Here is a 22,574-nt window from a genome sequence, read left to right as displayed (position 1 = left end):
CAGAGCATCAGTTGAGCAATCTGGGTTTAAACAAGGTGAGATTTCGGTCTTCAAATTACATTTCTCCTTTTATTTACATTTTTGTTACACTGTTCAGAAATTTCAAGTATTTTTATTTATTTTTATAGGGGAAGACAGTTTCTAGTGTAGGGCTTATTTTTTAAAGTTTTGTTTGATTTAGATAGTAAAGTACTGGTTTTGATCACTGTGTTCCTGTCAGATGTTCTCTTTCATTAAGATTTACATGTTATTTGTATATCCATACTGCTAAGTGGCTCCTAGCCTGGACATGCACCTTTAGATCCTATTTCTATTAATCTGTGTCTGTTCTAGTGGTCACAGTGGGAACACAAACTGGTTCACAGGAGCATAACAGGTGTTGCTTACTTACTGTTTCTGAATTTTCATTTAGTACTATTTTTGATATTTTGATTGCCAAAGGAAGAAGACATGACGTGTGGAGAGTATTGAGTGAAAGAGTTCTGTCATTTGCTTTCCTGCTTTAACTAAATTATATATGAGGAAAGCAGGAACTATAAAGCAGAGGAACTTATAACTTTGCGACTACCCAACTTCCTGTTGTAAAATTAGGTATATTTTGCTTAGACTTGAATATTGGGGTTTCAGAAGGATAGACTAGCAACCAGGGATTCTCAGAATTCCTTTGCAATCCTGGATAGCCTCCGTTTTTATTACTATTTTAATTTATTATTTATATAAAGAAATGGATGTATTACAGGTGGTTCTATGTAGTGGTTCTCTCTCAGAGAGAGAGATATAAACCTGTGAGTCTTGTCATTGCTCACCTTCTTGGATGCAGTAGGCAAGTTTCCTTGTAGTTAAGCTTTTGCTCTGCATTAAATAGCTAGTAGTAATATCCCACACAAATTCCAGATTGTTAGACTGGTTGAAGATGTGTTGTTGCAGGATTTTAAAATCTTTGATACCAGCTTTGCCCATCATCAGTCCTTTTTCTTTTACAATGGTTCTAGTGGCAAACGTGAAACTGAAGGGGAGTGTGATATAGCACTGGACCTCTGAAACAACTTACCATAATGGCTGTTTAAAACAAATATGTTACAAAAGTTAGATTGATAAATCTGCCTAGTAGCTGCCTAATGCACTAAGTTAATAACTGCCTGTCCTGTGTATTCCCAAGACCTTTTGGGGAAGACATACCCATTGCCTTTTACACATGATTTTCTCAGGTAACCAGGAACTTGGCTAGTGTATGGAGTCCATAAAGGAATAATTAAACAGTTTTTTCCCCCTCTACTTTTTATTTTGATTTTCAAGATGAGGAGGCTAAAAATAGGCTAACTCAAAAAATGTGTGATAAAAAAGGAAGCAGGAAAAGCAGCTGGTTGTATCATTGACATCCCCTTTTTATGCATCATATAAAAAGCACTCTGAACTTCGAAAAATTTCCCACATTTTGCATTATTATTTCTGCCTGAGACTCTTCAAATTGCACTATAGAAATGCCTTAAGGTAACTTTGAACCCTCTGGCTCAAGGAATAGCTTCTATCCTGAGAGAGCGTGCTTTGCCCAAGGACACTCACATATGGTAAAATGAAGAGATGCTTTCAGGGGAGATATGAGACAGGCATGTTTTTAGACAAAGCTGATGTAGAGGGGGGATTGTACTCTATTATTCTATGTCCTGGATGAAGGTTGTGAACAAAAGGTTCTTAGCTCTTGTACATAGGAGCAGAAGGAAAGGTGGAGAAATACTTTGTGGGGAGATTCAGGTCCTGATCAGGGAGATACTTCCTCAGGAGTATTAGCCATATACAGTAGTGCACACAGAGTTATAGCAATGCTTAAGTTGTAAAAGATATTTAAAATACTTAAGCTGAACTGTAAACTTGCCAATTCCACCACTAAACCCAGTACCTAAGACCCACAGCATCACATCTGCTTAGTACCTCCAGGACTACTTATTTTCAGCTCACCCACTTATGCGGGCAGACTCTTCCAAGATGGAAAGAGTGCAAAAGATAGTAAACAGAACTTTGATACTTGAATGTCTGTTCACCTAACAGCTTGTTCCCCTATACACTATATGCTGTGGTCTCTGAGCTCAGTCACTTCACTGCCTCATCCAGTAGAACAACAGCCCAGAAAAGACTGTTCCTCTGGAAGATCAACTTCCAAATCAGCTGCATGGATGCTTGATCAGAACTGGCTGGAGGTTCAGAGATGGAGAACAAAGCCCTTGTTTTCTTAGAATGGCCAGGGTGCTGCCCAGCTTCAAGGGACAACAGGCACAAAAGCCCCAGAAACTTCCTGGAGCACTGAGCCTCTGAATCATAGTGTCATGGGATGGTTTTGGTTGGAAATAGCCACAGAGACCATCGAGTCCAACCATGAATCTGACTCTGCCAAGTGCACCAGTAACCCATGTCCCTGGAAGGCACATCCAAGCAGGTGGTCCACATACTGGACCTCCAGGCATGGTGATTCCCCTGTTTCCATGCACAGCCAGTTCCAAGGCTTGACAAACCATTCAGTGAAAACTTCATAGCCAAAATGAACCTCCCTCAGCACAACCCGAGGCCATTTGCCCTTGTTCTGTCAGCTCTTCCCAGGAGGAAGAGACCAGCTCCCACCTCCCTGCCACCTCCCCTGAGGCAGTTCCAGAGAGTGGTAAGTGCCTCTGAGCCTCCTTTGCTCCTGCCTAAACACCCACCCAATGGCCCTCAGCCATTCCTCATCAGTCTTGTGCTCCAGACCCTTCCCCAGCTTTGTGACCCCTCTCTGGACCTGCCCCAGCCCCCAATGCCTTGTGCTGAGGGCCCCCTTGGTGTCACTGCAGACTCACTGAGGGGGCACTCCATCCCCTCCTCCAGAACACTGACACGGCTGTTAGGCAGGACTGGTCCCAGGACTGAGCCCTGGGGAGCACCACTGGAGACTGGCTGCCAGCTGGATGCAAGTCCTGCCAACCAGCCAGGTTTGAACTCTGTGAGCAGTGCACTTCTCCAAGCCACACCAGCCCCTTTCTCCCACACAGTTCTGTGCCAAAGATTTTACTACAATCCAGGTAGTCGACACCCCAGTGCATTCCTCAAGCAGCACCTGCCTTTCAGGAAGCCGTGTGGGCTGGCCCTGTCCCCTGCTTGTTCTGCACATGCAGTGTGCTGGCTCTGAGAGGATCTGCTCCCTGACCTCCCCAGTGCCCAAGCCAAGCTTATGCTGGGCATCACATCTGCTGCCTTCCACTCACCTGGATCTCTGCAGTTAGCCAGGGCTGCTGGGAAAGGCCAGCAAGGGGCTTGGTGAGCACTTGTGCCATTTTCCACAGTGCCTTTCTGTGAATTCCCTCTGGCCCCACACACCTGTGTGCCTCTAAGTGCTGTGGCTCTGATCAGTTCCTCTTGGAGTTGGGGAGCTTTGCTCTGCTCCCTGTCCCTGTCTTCTAGCTCTGCAGCCAGGGTACCCAGAGAACAACTTGGTGGTGTTCAAGACTGAGGCAAAGAAGAAATTAAGCACCTCAGCCTTTTTCTCATTCTTTGTCCCCATTTTCCCCCCTGCATCCAGTTCTACTTGGGATTTGTCCCTTCTAATACTCTCCTTGCATAAGTTCATGACATCTTTGCAGTCCAGCTGATGGCTCAGAAGGCATCTCCCACTGACTTCCAGCATGCTGAGTGCTCAGCCTTACAGCACTCAGGAAAGCTGTGCCAGAAATCCAGAAAATGGGAAGGACACATTTGTTGTGTCTGCTCGTCCTTCAAGGATTCTCTTCTGAATAGCAGCCCCCAAGGGCAGGGTTCCTCAGCGCTCCCCAGGGCAAGAGAGCTGCCAGGTGCTCGGCACATGGTCAGCACAGCCTTTTCTGTGGCTCCCTGCCTCAACAGATATCTGGAAGTCCCTTGAGGTGAAAACTCTTTTCACAGAGACAAGCTTTCGCTACTCAACCTTTGTTTGTCCAGGCCAGGTTTAAAGTCAGGGCAGGTCTTTAAGGGAAAGGTGTTGTGGCTTGAGTAGTGTAGGATTGGGTGAAATGTTTACACCTCACAGGCCAGAGCCACAAATCCAGGTTGCAGCACTTGCTTCAATCCAGCATCTGCACTTTGAATGCTCTGCAACTGCAGCCTTCAAACAGGGAGAATGACCAGCAAAGTGGAAATCTGATGCCACAGAGATTTCTGTCAGAGGAGACAACCTGAGAAAGGACTGGAGGGAGCAATGCTGTGCTTCTACCTTGCATGGCCAGTGCCAGAATGACCTGCCAGCTCCCAGTGCTGCTCATGTAATGAAGTGCTCCTGGCTGCTGTGAGTGTGCTCAGTGTACAGAGTTCACAGACCCGAAACTGCTCGAGTACCTCAGCCGAGGCTCTCCGTGGTTCAGCCAGCAATCCCAGCCTTGCAGGGTCACCTCTCTTACAGCAGGGCCCTGCCTGTCCCCCGTGCTCCTGGATCACCTTGCAGGAGGGAGCGCCACAAGCAGCTGTCCTGGAGCGCCCGGGGAGCTCTGTCTCTCTGCTTGGATTGATTTGCTTTGTGGTCTTGGTTTTGTCCTTAGGGACACCAGTTCCTCTGCTTCGAGACGGAGACAAGTGTCCATGTGTCTGTCTCTTGGAGATCAAACAGTGACATCCAGTGGCCACTGACTTTGCTCAGAATGGCCATACTGTGTCTGCAGGCGGTGTGCGGGTGTGCGGGGCAGTGCGGGAGCAGCCGGGGGTGCGGCAGAGCGCTCAGCCCGGAGCGCAGCCCCGCACGGCTGCCCCAGGGGCTGAGCCTCTCCCCTGCTTCTGGAGAGGCTGGTGACTGAGGAAAAGCCTCTGAAATCATGTGTTTCCTCACCCTGTGTAACACACGTTTTCCATTATCTGTCCAAACAACTTCCGACAGGCGCTTTCAGCTTAAATATCTTTGGGTTTGGGCAGAGCTCACTGACACACCCCTGCCACTTGTGGTAGTTACAAAATTCAGAGATAGTAGTACTTAATGTGCCGTACTACCAAAATGGCACTGGGTCCCCAAGATGTAGTCAGTTTGAGAGAGACATTCTGGTTGCTGTGCACTATCCTGTAGGTCGTCCTGCCCTTAAAGTAGCATTTGGAGGCACAGTGATGAGCATCTTTAAGAAAGGAGAATCCCACAGACACAGAGGTGTAGGAACCAGAGCATATGCAGCACCACATTGGGCCAGTCTTCCCTGGGTCAGGTGTGTTGCTACTTCCTCTACTGAGCATCCAGGGCAAAGAATGAGTTGTTTCTCCCAATTACCTTAGATCATAACTTCTATCCAAACATATTAGCATTTAAAAATTATTTCTTCTATTAGAGCCTATTAAAATATTTTAATTCCACCAGAACAGACCAGAGCAGTTATTAAATTCTTCTTTCTTACTAGAGAGAAGATGAAATTCTTGGCCAATTTTTGTACATTTTCAGAGCAGTGTTAACAAATTATGTGTACTGTGCATTATTTTGTACTGCATTGTAGTTTACAATTTGGAAAATGTTAAATTGAATTCCAATGTTGAGCTTCTATGGAGCAGCAACTTCTGTCAGTATTCATCCTTTCTTGATTAACATATTTTAATATATATTTATTTTGTGCAACTTATTCTGAAGCTAAAAAATTCTTGATCTGCTGAAACAATTTCTCCTGCAGGCACCATGCTGAAACTAGTAGACCCAATGGATCTATCCATCCCCAAAGGGGATGGCTTGCACCCATCCCTGATGCTGGTGCAGGGAAACTGAAGCATGCATTACACAGTTGCATAAAGCAGCTTAATTTATCCTATGGCTAGGATGGCCCTCTGAGACTTTGGAGTTGCTGTGAGGTGAGTAGGATCAGCTCCTGTTAAGGAAACTTGTTTAGCTGTAAATGTCCATGGTGCTGTGTTGTCTGAAAATACTCAGATAAAATATTTTAGAAGAGGTGGACTATAATCCACCTAACATAATCCTAAAGTATGCCTAGTTTACTTTCTAGACTTACTAAGAATCTAAATAAGTACACAAAACTTCAGATAAATATTTAAATTACCACAGTAGCAATGTAGTCCCTAGGTGTGACTGCAGAATGAGGAAAGGGAGTGTCCCTGCATTGCTGTGTGCTTCCTACTGTGGCTGCTGTTCCCCTCTGGCTTAGCTGAACTGAGGTGGGAATGCAGGCAGTCTGCTTTGGTTAGAAAGCCAAAATATTTCAGGCAGAAAATGATCCATGGGGAACAAAGGAGCATGCCCCTTTCTTGCAAAAGGGCAGCTATTCTCCACCCTTCAGATAAGACTGGAGCAAAGATACAGAATGTTGTTTTAGAGACTCACCAAAAACCACTCATCAGATCCTCTGAGGTATGGACTATTTATTCTACATGAAGCACAGGTTAGCCTTTGTTGCTGCAGTTCGTGTAAGTTATGATTCTCTGAGTGAATGTTACAGTCTTAGCAAAATAAATAGCACAGTTTGAATATATTAATTGTAAACTTACACTATTGACAATAGCCATGTTTGCTCCCTGAATGTCCACTCAGGAAAACAAAGGTGGAACCTGGACATGTGTGAGAGCGATGTGAATTTTAGAGTTAATTGTTCATATCTTCCTTTGTGACTAACTTTCCCTGTTTGTCATGTGCACATACCCTTCATCTGTTCCCCTCCTTCACAAATAACAGTGCAGTTGCTGTGGTTCAGCACTTGTGGGTTATAATTCAGCTTGTGACTAATATTTCTAAGGAGTTCCTGCAGAATGTAATTCTTCAATGAGATTTAGTGGTTTTACTGTTACTTTCAGAAGATTTATTAATTGCTAAAGATTTGTTTTTAGTTTCAAGATTTTAATTAGTGAGTAGCAAAATGCTACACTGATAGTTGAAATTTTGTCATATTTCAAATAAAGAAAAAGATTGTGTGTTAATATTTTCTCTAATGTTCTTAGAGCCTTGATACGTTATTTTTCCCAAGCTTCTTAAGAAAATTCTCATCTTGCATGCCATTAACAAACAAGCCACTAGAATAGTTTGTGAGGATAGCTATCACCCTCAGAGACTGATTCTGTGTTGTACATCTGGCTGTTAAATCTTTGGCTGCATGTTTGATTGGGAAAAAATGTAGCTAGAAAGTTTTAAGTTTTAGAAGGTGGTACAAGCAGAGCAGTCTTGCCACAGCTGTCAAAGTTCTTGGTTTGGAATCCAGACTAGCAGAGGTTTGTCTGTAACTGTTCATGGACTGCTATTGTTATTTCCCATAAACAACCCTCTCTCAGATAATGCTTGTCATCACTGACTCCCAGAAGTATAATTCAAATATACTATATTTATGACTGAAATCAGTTATTTCAAAATGGAATCATGTGAGTTTATGGGGTTTTTTTGTTGTTCCAGAAGTGTAACAGGGTGAAATTAGAACTCTATATGCAAAACCAGTGAGGGCTGATTTAAGTCTAAGCTTGTGCTTCACTCAGTCATGAGGATAATGAATCAGGGTGATTGCCATGGTGTGTGTTAAATGGAGCTATTTTCCATTGTGCACTAATGAGATTAAGAGGCTAGAGCACTGCCCTAAAGTCTACAAGATCACACCTCATGGGAATGAAAATCAAGGCTACTGATGTTGATTTATTTTGTTGCTTAATAATTGGCTGAATTTAGGTGAAGTTGGTTACTGTGAAAAATCCCATGGAGACTAGAAATAAAATGTTACCTGGAGAGCAGCATAATGACAAGTCTCTGGCATAGATTTATTTTTAATTTTTTTTTTTTTTTTAAACTCCAAAGCTCCTGGTCTTCACTGAATGGAAGTCCTTGAGAAAGGATGAAATAAAATCTGATTAGGAAGTTTAGCATCTCCTTGTTAGATACCTGAAATAAAGAACAGTTCTCCAAACCATTCCTCTCCCAAAGTATGAATGATGCATGCAGAACTTTAAGTTCAGAAGTTTTAAGTATCTGGTATCTTTCTCACTCAATTGGATGTTTGTTTTCCTGTGCTTCTTTTTCATTTGGCTAAAACATATTATTATCTCAGTGAAGGCTTATTTGTGGAGGCAGAAGATTCTGACTTTGGCAGATTCTGTGTCAGTAGTATCTTTCCAGCATTTTTGTGAGGAAGTATCAGAGCTGGCTGTAGCTGCATGAGGAGAGAGACAATGATTTCCTTTGTGAGCAAGGTGAGATACCAGTTCAGAGTCAGGCATAGATACTACTGCATTACTTGGTGTCCTTAGTTTTTTGTGAAATTTCTCTGGGTACAAGAGCAGGCAATACCACCCAGTTGCCATACAAAGAAGCATGCTTCTTCCAGACTATGTGGATGCAATTTGGAGAGGATCTGCAACTGATGCTTTTGTTTCCCCTTTGCTGGAATAGTAGTGACAAAGCATAGAAATTATTCCCTCCTTTTAAACAAACCCACCAAGAAGTATTTCTGCCTTGGTTCTGATATTGACCAGAATAAGGGACATTGAGTGAAACCTGATCTCAGAGCCAGAAATAAATTGCAACATTCAAAAGGCCTGTGTGCAATATAATAAATGTTCTGTTTTCCTTTTAACTAAGTTAGAACAGTGAGAGATCTTACAAAAAAGCATCTACCATTGCATTTCTGCTTTACTGCCTTAAAGCAAATGGCCATAAATAAATGCTCCACAAAGAACAGATGTTTTGATCTACATCTCTTTTTTTATTGCAAAACAATTGTTACAGAAATTTCAGAAAGTTCTACTGTAGTAATTGCCAAGTTCTGCATTTTATTACGCATCTAAACACAGTCTAAAAGTGCATTGTGAATCCAGTAGACCTTTGGAAAGGACCATTTTCCCTAGTTATGTACATTTAGACAAATCATACTTGAAAAGCTTTGTATTAGTAGGAATTTGTTTAAAATAAAATTTTAGTAATTTTTATCCCTTTATAAATGATTGTTATACACTTACAAATGATAGCCCAAATAATAAATGATTAAATAGCTATTAGTATAGAATATTGCAGATACTGTTCCAGACAGCAGTAGCAGCAAATAGACTCTTGTCATGTACAACAACTGCAGTGGTGGAAAAAAGATATAACTTTAATACAATTTGTGCAGGCATAAAACTGTATTTCACATCCAATTCCCTCTTCAATCCCTTCCCCCTCCCTCCCAGATACTAAAATAAACAAGAGTTACCACTTCCCTGCAGCAGAAACAGCAGCAATTTAATAATCAAATATTTTTACCTAACAGCCTTTTGAAATAAGTATTGTGTGGCTCTATGAATGATCTGAAAGCATTCAGTAAAAATTAGAAGGTCAGAGACTGTTTCATAACCAGATTGGCTCAATGGCTCCACCATTAGACTTCCAACTTGAAGATGGTATAATGTAATCCATGACATGACTCAAAGTAATTTGAGTTAGAAATGCAGAATAAATCCATCTCCTGACAGAAGTCAGAGCATGCCACTGAAACCAGTGCATTTTCTACAGATTTGCACCAGCATCAGTATGACCATAAGAGCAGCCAGTCAGGGAGAAGAGAAGCCTGTGTGACCTGCAGTGTTCACTGTATGACTGGCTGCAAACCAGGGTGCAGAAACAAAGTCCCTCTGCATCCAGTACCACTGCTCCCATGCCAGTGTGTGGCAAGGACAGTGAATTCCATCTGGAGTAGTGAGGGGTTCCACTAGGTAAGCAGACACCCCCAATGTTTCACTTCTAATCCCAGTTTGGACTGTGATTTTATCTAAGGTGGTTGAAAGGAAAAATCATGCTAGGAATATTATCTTTTTTTTGAAGAAAAAGATGATCTATGCCTAGTATCTATCAACAGAACTGAAAATGTGGCCTTGGTAAAACCAATTATGTGTATTTGTGCAAAAATGCAAATATATTGTCATTTTTAAGCAGGGGAACACACCACAACTACCTAAGCATTCCGAGGGAAATCCAGGAAAAAACCAGCTCATACTTTCCTTTCAGGCGATTATCAGACCCTCTTCAGTGTTTAACCTGAGCAACACAACAAGACATTTATGCTTGCTTTGAAAACCTGCACCACGAGTTTATGGAGAATTTTGTTTCACTGGCTCACTCTAATACCTTTGATAACTTCTGCTCTCAGGACAGATACTGGCTTCACTGCAGTCATTGGACTAAGGCTGTGTGCTGCTACCAGAGCTTTTTTTTTTTGAGCAGTTATTCATGTAGTTGCATCTTCCACGTGCTGACAGTTTCTAAGAAACAAATCATTTTCTTCTCATACAAAAAATATACCTAACTAAGATATTTATCCCCTGACAAAAGGCTATCCTTTCTGCAAAAGGTACAAATCAGTTTCGTTGATTTTTATTTTTACCAAAAAATCTATAAATGGAAAATTAAAAAAAGAGAAAAAAGAAAAAAAGAAAAAAAAAAGTAATCTATGTCTGGAACCCAGAGGGATTTCCGTATGTAGATGAATGGATGTTTTGGTTTTTCATTATATTTTCAAATTATCCCCTCACTGCCATTTGTTTACTGGCACTTGTGCTAAGAAAATAGTGTAGCACCTGATCTCTTCCAAAAAAAGAGAGAGCCAAATGTCTGAGCACTGCTGTAGGTTCGCATTTTGTGTCGAGTATTCAAATTTCATAAAATACAATTGTCTTTTAAAAATAATAAAAAAATCACTTACTTTGCTAAAGATCAAAAAATAATGGAAATAATGTAAACATCCAAAAGTTTGAATTCATTCCTAACTGGATTCATCTTTACAGGCAGGCAATAGCAAAATATTAAGTCTCCTAGCAGTCCAAAGAAACTCATGGAACAATGCATGCATTTTCTTTGACACAAAAAAAGACTGGACTGTAAGGAAGAGAAACTACTTCAGTCATATCTCACTGTTATTGTGAAAGAATAATGTGCTATAGTACAATACCTAGGACAAGTGTATACCCCAACTGTAGAATAGAATCACTTAAACTGGAAACAACAGAATGGATTACTATAGGAAAATATTTATAAAATACTGCACACTGCTTCCTCAGTCAACCAGCATATGTAAACAAACAGCTAAGCTCGGTTGAGTTTTAAAATATTATTTAAGTTCATTTATCTTATATTCTTTTGCATAACATGCCAGTTTATCTTTCACACCATCACAACTCATCTGTCACAGCCCACAGTGGCTCATTAGAGGTTTACACATCAGCTCATACAGACGTTTAAGTGGAGCTATACAAAGAAATGTGCGAAACGTACCAAACTTACACACTGTGACCAGAAAGGCATATTCCATATGTAAGCTAATAATTGGATAGTGGAACTTAATGTTTGATGCAACATGTGCTATTTTATTGAATGTTACAGATTTACAAACAAGACCATGTAATGAGATATTAGAACTGTCCTGTAACGTTCACTAATATTGCCACATGTCACAACTATATATGTGTCTATTTCATAAGCTATCCTTTGATACAGAATACATCATATGGCACATGCTATAGCTACATGATGATGGATGATGAGACTTCTATCTCACTAAATGGTCATAATATCGAGAATGGGAAGTCTGGTCCCATTGCAGGAAATGGGTGTTTTATCATCAAATTCAAAAAGGAGCAGTTTGATCCAATGTGTAAAAATCAGGTGAAAATAAAATAGTCTAACATCCATCATAATATATTCTATAGAACCACATTGCAGAATAAATGGGAAACATTCAGGAAAGGTAGTGTTCTGACATCTTGCAATCACACTTTTAACATCTGAATTTACATTTTATATATAATGGCAAATTTTAAGAGGTAAATAAAGTGTTCTGTTTCATTTTACCTGGAATGTGTGCTCCAGATCAATAAGGTGCTGTATCCTAAACATTTATACAGCTTCTGGGCTTGGCAAATTTCTTTACCCTGACAAACTAACCAATGGAATCTACCCCAGAGAAGAGCCCTATGCCTTGAACTAATTCACTAAGCACAGCCAAGGAATTTCTAATGAATCTGAAATTCCTCTTGAGTAGAGCAGTAATACGATGAAGATGAAAGAGTCCACAACAGTTTTAGCAGACATTCATAAAAGTAACAAAGAAAACGAAGTAAGAATATCCCCCTCTCCTCTCCATAGATAGATAGATTTGGAGAAGCCTTAGGAAAAGGCTGCTAACAGAAAGTTGGCACATTTGAAGCATATTGTTAAACACAAGTTCCTTTGCCCTTGGGCATTTTGCTATTGTTCAACAATCAGCCTGCTCACAAGCATGCTTCATAATGCACAGAAAGGTTTCTGACCTTTCTTGGTATCACCATGTGACTGTAATGCTGCACATGGTCTGCAAGGCAATTGCATAAACATGGTGTCTTGGTGGAGTTTGGTTCACTGAAAGCCTGATCAAGCAGAAGAAAGCAAGGAACATGTTGGTGCAGGAAGTGTGAAACACATTGTTCTTAACATCCCCTTGCTGCACTTCCTTGTTTCCTGAACTTTCCGTCGCAGTGACTTGTTAACTAAATGTTTTCCCCTTCTTTGCCTCTTTTTTTGAGGCCGATGATTACTTTTCTGTCTGAATTAGTTGTCTTTTGGGCTTAACTCTTAGATGGTGCTCAGAGTCTCCCAGGACTCAATGAGAAAACATCAGCTTGTATTCTCAAAGCTGCCTTTGAAAGATAAGTCACATTTAAATAATGTGAAATATGTACCCCACTCAGAAATGTTCACTTTTAATAACAAAAAGGAGCTGGTTCTACACAGATATTGGTAACTGTTGAGATATTTTGACTTTTAATAGCATTAGTGTCAACTTCTTAAAAGCTTAAAAGTTGTGCCATCATAAAGGAATGTGAATTGTTTTTCCAGGTGCAGTTTATGCTTCTCCACCCTTCTCCAGTCTTCTGTATACACTTCCACCTGTGACCACTGGGCATTGTCTCACTAGAAGTTTGAAACTCTGGTTGACCATGTGGACCCCTGGAATGTGGGTGGAGTCAGTGGAGTTACAAGTGTCTTCAGCCAAACCCGTAACTGTGCCACCGTTCAGACACACCTTCTCCTACCAGAAGCGCTCACCCTGTGACCTCCTGATGAATGGTGCATGCCTACTCACAACTGATGGCTTTTGCTCTTTACAGACACTTGCATTTTCACTTTGGTTCTTTTACTTACCTTAGTAGCATACGGAAATTCTAGTGTTTTCCAGTCCTTTGCCAAAAATACTGTCCTTTAAGCAGCTTCAGTGTAATTACATGAATCTGGATTCAGACTTCTCGATAGATCCTGTATAATTTAAAGTCCAAATACAGCTGTGTTCACATGAAAAAAAAAAAGGTGTATATTTTTAGGTGGGGGAATGATGTGAAGAATCGGCAGCTCTAATGAAAGAGCAAGAAGAACTTAGTAGCAGCATGGTGGATAAATCTCCCCAATGTATATATGTAATTAAACTGAGCAGTGAGAACTGGGTACTATTATTATGCTTTGCTCTGATCATCCTACTCTTACTGTTTCATCACATCCTTTGATTTAGTGAGACAATATATTGATGACAAATGTGGTAAAAAAATAAATATATACTATTCCACTTAATTACATTCATCCTGAGCTTGCTCACCTGTGCTAGAATCCAGAATGCCTGTTTCATACAGGAAATCACCTGACATTTTAACATAAATTCTTCTTCCATTTAAGTTGCAGTAAAAAAGGCATTTCATTTCCCTTTCTGCTCTTGAAAATATAAACTTTCTGTGGCACTAGAAACTGATACAAAAGGAGACAAGTGAACATTTATAGTTGTTATTGTGTTTATATTTCTTCATTTCCACAAGTGTGGGATGCAAGGGACTTGGGAGACTTTAGGTTTGTTTGCTGCCAGTTCCTACAGAAATAATGCTTTTCACCAGTCATCACAATGGTGACACAGATGAAAAAGAAGTAGTGATTGAAGTTTGGAACATCTAACTTGTACATCTCTTTTAATTCCTGCATCTTAAAAACTTGAATAATGATAAAAGGTCTTAGAATGCCCTCTAATGAATGGCAGATATCTGGACCTATTCATTTATTTCTTCTGACTTCATTAAGGGGGCTTGTTATTCCTCTAGTTTCCTGAAGGTTTTGTAAAGCTTTCATCCCTCCCTTTTTTCTTAAGTGCAAATGTCAACTGGGCCAAGATGCAATACCCCAGTGGTGATTTTGAGATTGAAAATGTGCTCCCTTGACCAGTGGCTAATACCAATTGGACTCGACACAGGGTGGTGTGAGGGTTTTTTAAAAATTCTGCTAAGAAAAACAGACTGAAGTGCAGATGACCCTTAGACTGCTGGTGAGCTTTGTATAAGCCTAGCTGTGCTTGCTTTCAAAGCTGCAGAAGGCTCCTGTTCTTGACAGTCTCTTCATGGACAGGTTGTCCCCTCTGCTCTCTGGCCTTGAGGATTTACTCCTCTCCAGGGGGTTCCTCAGGCCTGCCGTGTTTCGCTGCCTGTCCAGTTTGTCACTGATGGAGTAGCTCTTCCGAGTGTGCTGTGCATACAATGCGCTGGACTCCTCTGCAGAGTAGCTGTTGGCTCGCTCTATTTTCGGGAGTGGGATGCTGTTGGGCAGAGTTGTTGGAGCACTGCTGTCTTGAGGAGATAAAGGGATTCCCTTCTTGTCTTTGACTTCAATATCCTCGTGGTCAGAGCTTGGGTGGGTTAGTTCAGCCTCTCTCTCTGGGTGGCAGCATCCTAAGTCCTCTACTTTGCCCCTGAGACTTCCAGGGAAACTGGCCCTCTCTGCAATGGCCTGGGGAGCACTCACACACCTCGTGTCTATGCAATCTGTAATGCTTGTGTACTCTGCTGTTTTGACTGGGACACCAAGGCTGCTGAAGTAGCTTCGAGAAGGAGAGAACATGAAGCTGTGAGATTTCACAATGGGTGTTTCCTCCAGAATAAATGGAGCTGTAGCCAGGTAACGACTGCTTTTAGATCGCTCTAAAGTATGATACAAGGGAGGGTCTGAATCCCACGGGATTTGGCAATCTGTGATTTGAGAATAGTCTGAAGAAAATGGTCTTGTTTCTAGCCCAGAGGTTTCCTCATAATCAAGACTCCTGCCAGAGATCTTCTCACCAGCTCTACTGCTGATGTATGCACTATTAGTTAAAAGCGAAGAGGCTACGTGAGCTGGCAGAGCTGCATCTTCAGGACCAAGAATATTTATGGAGCTCTCGAGAGGTTCTGTGTCAGAATGCATCTCATCCATGGCAGAAACATAGATGTCTATACAGGATGAAGGCCTTCTGGAGTCTGGGGCAATTGACAAAGTGCTGGTAGGGGGTAAAGGAGCCTTTCCTTCTTTTGCTATTGAGTGGGAACTGATTGCCCGATGCAGGCTTGGAGATCTTTCCTTAAAAATGCTTTCCAACTTTTCCAACCCACACTTGTCCTTCATATTTGTTGCATAGAAGGAGTGGCTTCGCATGCGGGGTGTGATCGTAGGTGACGTTGGGGACATGCACTCCTCTCCTGTGGGATCAATGCTCTCTTGAAGCTTGTAGGCATTTCCTTCCTGACTGTTGAAGCTACTCTGTCTCACAATGTAGGCTGTATCAGTACAGTCGGATGAGGTCCTGGACCGTATCTTAGTTGTCTCTCCTCTCTCAATGCCAGCCATTTTTTCAAAGGCAGTCACCATTCGTCCCATCATGTCTTCCAGCTGAGCAAGCCTGATGTCAACGGTCTGCAGAGAGGCCTTCATGCAGTGCTCTCTCTCATTTACCTCTTCCAGTCTCATGGCCATGTTCTCCACCCTTTAAAAAGGCAAGAATTGAACAGGTAAATTTCTACAAAGCAGTGATGTTCAGCTAATAGGTCACCAAACCAGCTGGAAACAAATACATCTCAAACCCCAAAGGCAATGTATGCAACCTCATCTGCCTCAAAATCCTGCTAAAAGAGGTTTTGTAAAAAAAATAATACACACTGAGGGAACTGCTCCAGTGGGTTAAACCAGGGGCATCAGCTGTGTAATGCAGAGGGGGGTTTGGGTGTGTCTCATTTCAGGGGCAGTTAGCTAAATGAAGTAAAGAAAGCAGGCAATGTGCCACAGAAGATAGGCACTGTTATATTTTTTCCCGGTGTTTGCCCCAGATTCACACTACCAATGTCCTACCTGGATCTAGCTACATTTTCAACAGGACAAGTGATTTGAAACTGACTACACCATAACTACTCTTATTTGCACAGAGGGGAAGATTTTAGCCAATAATGGAATATTGGACAGCATTAATGCCTTGTTACCTAATGTTCAGAACTTTTGCTGCTAAAACACTGAAGTCTTAATACCCTGAGGTGATGTGCAGCAGAACCTGCAGACAGAGAAGAGGAAAGGACAGGGAGGAGTGTGACTCAGGTCCCTATGGCAAGTCTCACATTTTTGGGAAATACAGGTTTTTGCTGTGAAGTCTGTGAGTTTTGAAGGTGCAAGCACAACAAATTAAATGTGCAGCAGCAACTGTATTGCTACCATCAGTCTTTAATAGACAAATGACCCAGTAATCACTGCTAAGAAGTGAACTGGCAGCTTCAAGAAATCTTGTTCTAGTCATTATCATTTAGGCATCAGTCTGTTTCTAGTTCTACCAGCTCCTCCAAACAAAACAGATTAATGTTATTGCCAGTACAGGATATGATTCCAGAATGAGAGCAGTTTATATGGGAAGCAGCTGAATTTTCACTTATATTATTATTTATATGAACTGCTATTTTATAAAAGCAATTACATTTTTGAAATATTTATTAGTCAATAATTGAGTTCTTCACCCCACATTCAGATTCTGTAACAACTGCTCCAAGATGATGAACAGATAAAACATTGCAATTTTAGGGCTGTCAGATATAAGGAAAAATTTTACTGGACAATTACAGCTCAGATTACACCCCACAAAAAACCTTTCACCCCAGCAACAGTTACCAAGAATTGGAATGAATTTATAACATTCTTTAAAGCTAACTGGATCATCTGGCTATGGTATTGCTGTTTTGTTGTTTTTGCCGTTGTTTTGGTTTGATTTGTTTTTTTCTTTCCTGTTTTGACAGCTGTACACAAATGAAATAATTTTTAACACAAACATAGCCAGTTGGTCTATGAGTGGAACTGTCCATAGTGAGTTAAGTTTTGCATTTTGCATTCACATGAGAATTACACAATGCTGCTGAACCAAACTAATGCATCCCAAGGAGAACCTAGAATAAAACCTTGATGGTTGTTGTTCATGTATGTATTTGTTCTGCCTTCCCTGGATGTGATCTAGCAGCTACTGTCAGTGGCACAGAGCATCAGGCAAGGAGAAGAGAGACTTTTGAGTTACGTGGTCTGTTGGTTGCTATGGAACTGATGACAAATGTGATTGCATTGATAGTAGTGGAAAATTTACAGAGAAATGTAACTAGATAAGCAAAGAGCAGTTTGGGTTTGGAAACCAGGGGTAACCAGAGATGTGCATTGGTAACTGAAAAACATATACATGTGTTTACATTTCATGACCGCCCGCTATAGGATTTTATTCACAAAAAGAAAGCTTGAAAGATGATGGTCTCCTCCAACCCCAAAATATTAGCATAGTCATCCTTAGATATATATATTTTGCATATGGCTTCTCCAGAATGTTTAACAAATATTTATTCTATTAGTGATATTCTCTTGTATTAATTCAGTGTTCAGTTCTGTAATTATTTCATTATTTCATACAGCACCATATTCTGGGAATGAACATATCAAAAACATGATAAAATCACATCAGCCAAATGTTATGGACATAAGAGGATATGATCTGGAGAAATACAGGCAAAATCTGGTCCTTAAAATGTTTTAATAAGTGATTTTTTCTATTTTCCCATATTCTTGGGAAAATATTTTTGCACTCAGTGAATAGACAGTCTGACCTGTATATCCATTAGGAATAGTTTTGAATTAAAACAGAATTTCAAAATAAGAATGCCCAAGTTTTGCTCCAGACTTTTTTTCTCCATGTGTATTCAGGAGCAAGTATAAATCTTTTAGCAAATCTCACAATATCCAAAGAGAAAAAGAGGAGGCTACATGCAAAACATGCATCAAGGTGTGCTGCTGAAGCTCAAAAATTTCTAATAGTGAAACAAACATGGACTTTACCAGGATAATATTCAGTAACGAGGTCAGGACTCAGAACCTGGCAAAGATTTTATGTTATTTGCAATAAGACTCTTTAATTATGGTTTGGGAGATGATGACTTTTGCTGGCATTCATTTTGGTTTATTTATATTTAACCTTTGCACATTAGTACATTAATAATTTATTTAAAATAACTATTTAATGGGAGTAAGGCAGTCTTTTCAGAAGTACACCTCTTAATTGAATGCTAGAATTAGGTTCACAAGCCTCTTTGTTGACCTAGGTCCATTTCTAAGGCATCATTCATACTTCAAAATCCTTTTCAAAGCCACAAAGACTCTTAACATGAAAGACACAGAGATACCACTGAGATTGTGATAGGTGATTGTGGAATGGTTTTACTTAAATAAAACATAGACAGCAGTTCCCAGTCCTGTAACAGGGTACTTTGCCTGACATCTCTTGGTAAAGCAGTGCTGATGCAAGCAGCCAGCCAGCTTTCCCGGGTGCACTGGTTTTTCCTGGCTAAGGAAGTTGGGTTGTCATGGCTGCATTCCCACTGGAGCCTAGGACCACTTAACTCTTTATGACCACAGAGAAATGCCACTAGAGTCACAGACCTTTCCTACTGTCATTTTTCAAGTGTGGGTGGGCCTGGTAGGGTCAGTCCTTTTTACCAGCACAGCTATTTCTGTGCACTTCAGGCTGCCAGCTCTGAAATCAAGCTAATAGCTCTGTCATCATCCACATGGATGCTGTTCATGTAATTGCACTGCAGATTATAAAGTGCTGTACTAATGGATACCACAGAGTACCAAAGATGGCATAATAATATCTGCTCTAGCCAGCTTATCTGCTTTTCAAATTCTGTTATGATGAGACCCTGCTCCTTTCAAAATCAACATGAGGTTTTGCACAGATATGAAAGAGTTGAGACTGCTTCACAGGGATGCTTACTAAAGTGATTGTTTCAGTAGCTTCATGCCACAGCAAGAAAAACAGTGTAGTCTTCTTTGATCATATTACATATGTCTTTGTACTGGTCAAGATGTAATACAGTGATTAGACAGGAAGATTCTCCACAAAAAGTCATGATTCTTCCATTACAATGAAGTCAATTTGTCCAACTTAGCCTTCCTCACAGGTCTCAGGAGATTCACCACGCATACTTTGATAAATGCATTCAAGGGAAACACCTTACACCCTTTTACTGCTTTATATTTTTGACTTAGTGCATAACTTCATCTGATATGTACCAGTAACCTGATGATACTTCCACATGCTTGTGTGAGATCCCAGCTGTAGCAGAACATCTCACCCCCCAGAGGAGTTTATCTGTTGTTTATTAGTCAGTCAGGTAACTCAAACAGGACGAACTGGCTTGTATTTCATGGGGTATAATCTTGTGTAATTGCTGAGTGACTTTGGCATCTCCCAGCTGCCAATAAAAATCACTGTTGAAGCGAGATCTGTCAAGACACACTGAATTTCTGACTGACAGACTCTTTTCAACTATAAAAAGCACAAAAAAACTTCACAAAGCAGAAATATTGTATACATTTTCCTGGAAATGTGTGGAGTTTCTCCTGTTCATAGGAATCTATGTTGTGTTTACTCCCCAGCGGCTAAGTGAAGGTACTTGTGCCCATTATCATCATTTCAGTGGTAAGTTACATTCGACTCCTAATCAATACTGTTTCTTTTGCTAGCTTTAATTTAGGTACCTTGATACAGTGCACTGTTTCATGCTGTAATCTACTAGTAGTTATTTTAGTTATATACTGTGGAGTAACTAATTCCAATTAAGATTTTCCATCTGTTATCTTTTGTCTGTTTAATAAATCATACATTTTATATAAATTCATGTGATTTGCCATAATTAGAACTTGCCAGACAAAGTGATTCCTTCCATTTAAACTGTTGCCAAAATCTTAGGCTAAGGAAGGAATGACTTTCATTTAGACCCCTTTCTGTGAAAGATTTTAAATACACAGTGGAGTTGTTTCTTCCCATCAGAGTCAGAGTCAGAAGTCCAAAGAAGCAGGGCTTCTTTAATAAACTTTGTTTATTAAAAGAAATAACAGCTCCCAACAGCAGCTACTCCTCTGAGTTGCTTAGTACTTGAGGTCAAAGAAAGAGAAACATCATGCTTTTAATTTCTGAATGTGAAGTGATCAGGTAGAGAAGGTGACATCAAATATGAAGACATCTGTGGTGTTCCTCATTACAAGAGAAGCAAGGAGATTCCTGAACTGAGGCAAGCTCACAGGTTGCCAGGGTAGACTATTCCAAGGTGAGAGTATCATCTGAAGCTTGTTGCAGGTGAGTCAGACAAGACATCGTGGTCCTGCCCAGCACAGCCACTGACTGCATAGCTGAAGCCATTCAGTGACAGGTCAATGCATCAATGAACAGGGTCTCCTCTTGCTATAATTCCCTGAGCTACTAACCTGTCTCTGTGACCCACTGAGACTCGAAGCAAGACTCTGTTCCCATCTTACATTTCCCTTCCAGTGCCAGCCTACTCCTGCTTCCAGGCTCTGTATGCAGGGTGTGCAGTGTTCCTCCTCCTAGCAGTACCTGGAGCACTTTGATGAGCCCAGCTGCAAGAAGGAGCTGCTCAAGCAGAGGGGAGCACTACCACATGCACAGAGGTGAGGAGGGTAGGTCCAGGTGCAGGTCCAGGTGCAGGTCCAGGTGCAGTTTGGTCACACAGAGCTTGTCCCAGCCCTTCCCTTCTTGAGCCTAACAGCATGCTCCACTTCTTGCAAATGAAAGGTCTTTAGGAAGAACCTCACTCACATTTGCAGGGTTTTCTGATTCAATTTTACACAACATAAAGCTGACTTAATTGGACAGATGGCTAAAGTGGCATCTCATGACTTTAACATAGGTATTTATACTTGGTCTACTACTACAGGCTAATGACTGGGTTTAGGATAAGAAACTGTAGTCTTGTGTCTTCTCTGCTTTCTTTGGCCTGTATCTTGTTACTTGTGCAATGATAACTCTATTAAGAAACTCCAAAGTCTGGAAAATCTGAATTTTATATATTTGAATGTTCCACAGGTTACAAAAAATAATTTTTGTGTTGTCATGGTTTAGGAATGGTATTCTCCAATTTAGAAACCATGCTGCCACTTCCTCTCCCTTGGTCCAATTGGAGCCACAAAAGGTGAAGTCTGAGACAAGAACAACTTACTGGAAATAGCAATGAAATAAGAAAATTAACAGTAACAGCAACGAAGTTACAACAAAAGGTGGAAAGAGAAAGAGAAGAAGAAAAAGAAGAAGGAGAAATTATTTACAGTGAAAAGACTGACAATAAACTGCTAGACTGTTCCATTCATCATGTTTTCTTGACCAGAAAGACACGAGTCCCTTTCCCCTGCCTCTGGCAATGACATAAGGTGGTACCAAACAACCTTAGGGTCCTCCCATCTCCTCCTGGCAACTGTAAAAATTAATCCTGTCCTGGCTGGAACCAAGACAAGTGTTTTAGATTTAAGAGGACTTGGTCATGACTCCAGGCAAAATAAAAGACCCAGGTATCCTGTTTCTGAAATGGGTCATGTATGACACTGAGATAGCCCTGACTCCTCAATTATCTTTTAAATATTCCCCAGACCTAGTAAGAAAAAAGAACAGCATTCAGCTCAGATGTCATTGTTAAAAGTCCTATTAGAGTGTGTGGGCCTGGGAGTGACCTCTGTACTCCTCAGGGTCACTGCCTGGATTCTCTTACAGACCTGGGACACACTAGCCTCCACATTAAACTATTGGCTGAATTAAATGGATTTTTAAAGAGCTATTTCTCTGTGAGGCTCAGGTGTTTGGCTTCATTTAGGATTCATATTCATGAACTTGATTCTGGAGGTGTTCTGAGATTTTCATTAAAATTAGAGATAAGGGCTCTTTTCCTATAGAATAGGGTCAATACAGTATGAAAAGGCAGACTGTTATGTTTTCATTTTCAAGGATTTACACATTTGCATGATGTAGGGGATGACCTAACTAGATTACTTCTTATTATAGATCTTCAAAATACCTCTTCCTTTCTTGGTCACCAAAAGAAAAGCTATACTCAGATTTAACATGCATCTATGATTTTCAGTTCAATTCTGTGACCACTGGACTATCAGAACACAAGAAAAAAAAGGTACTCACTACTCAGTTGGACCACAGACCAATCTTACTACCTAACTTTGAAGTACACAAAATTCTTCCTCCTGTATATTCTCCAGTCTTTAATATTTTTTGCTCAGGAACTTTATGTGCTCAACATGATCTTTATTTATTTAGCAGTCCTTACTGGATTTCTCTTTCTTGTCTAGTCTTGTTTGAATGCATGTAGCCTTTTAGCTGACATCATCAGCTTCTTTTAAACCTCACCATCTTTCAAAAATTTTTTCTGTTACACTACTTATGATATGAAATAAAAACCACCTATTTTCTGTTTATTTTGAAACTGGGATCCTGCTAAATTATTCTGTTTCTCCCCTATATTTTGTTCTG

General features: G+C 40.7%; 1 protein-coding gene across 2 annotated transcripts in view; it reads right to left on the bottom strand.

Annotated features, from left to right (window-relative positions):
* Positions 1-8,637: 8,637 nt before the first annotated feature.
* TRPM3 (transient receptor potential cation channel subfamily M member 3) overlaps positions 8,638-22,574 on the bottom strand; it is a 258,913-nt gene continuing 244,976 nt past the window's right edge. For both annotated transcript variants that reach the window (XM_079331479.1, XM_079331480.1), the window contains one exon: positions 8,638-15,716. In XM_079331479.1, the coding sequence (XP_079187605.1) occupies positions 14,267-15,716 (1,450 nt within the window). In that variant the 3' untranslated portion in view covers positions 8,638-14,266. The remainder of the gene's footprint in view (positions 15,717-22,574) is intronic.

Source organism: Erithacus rubecula (genome assembly GCF_903797595.1).
Source record: "Erithacus rubecula genome assembly, contig: SUPER_Z_unloc_4, whole genome shotgun sequence".
In the NCBI taxonomy this organism is placed as follows: Eukaryota; Metazoa; Chordata; class Aves; order Passeriformes; family Muscicapidae; genus Erithacus; species Erithacus rubecula.
The sequence above is the reverse complement of the archived record's forward strand: the minus strand, read 5'-3'. Positions and strand labels throughout refer to the sequence as shown.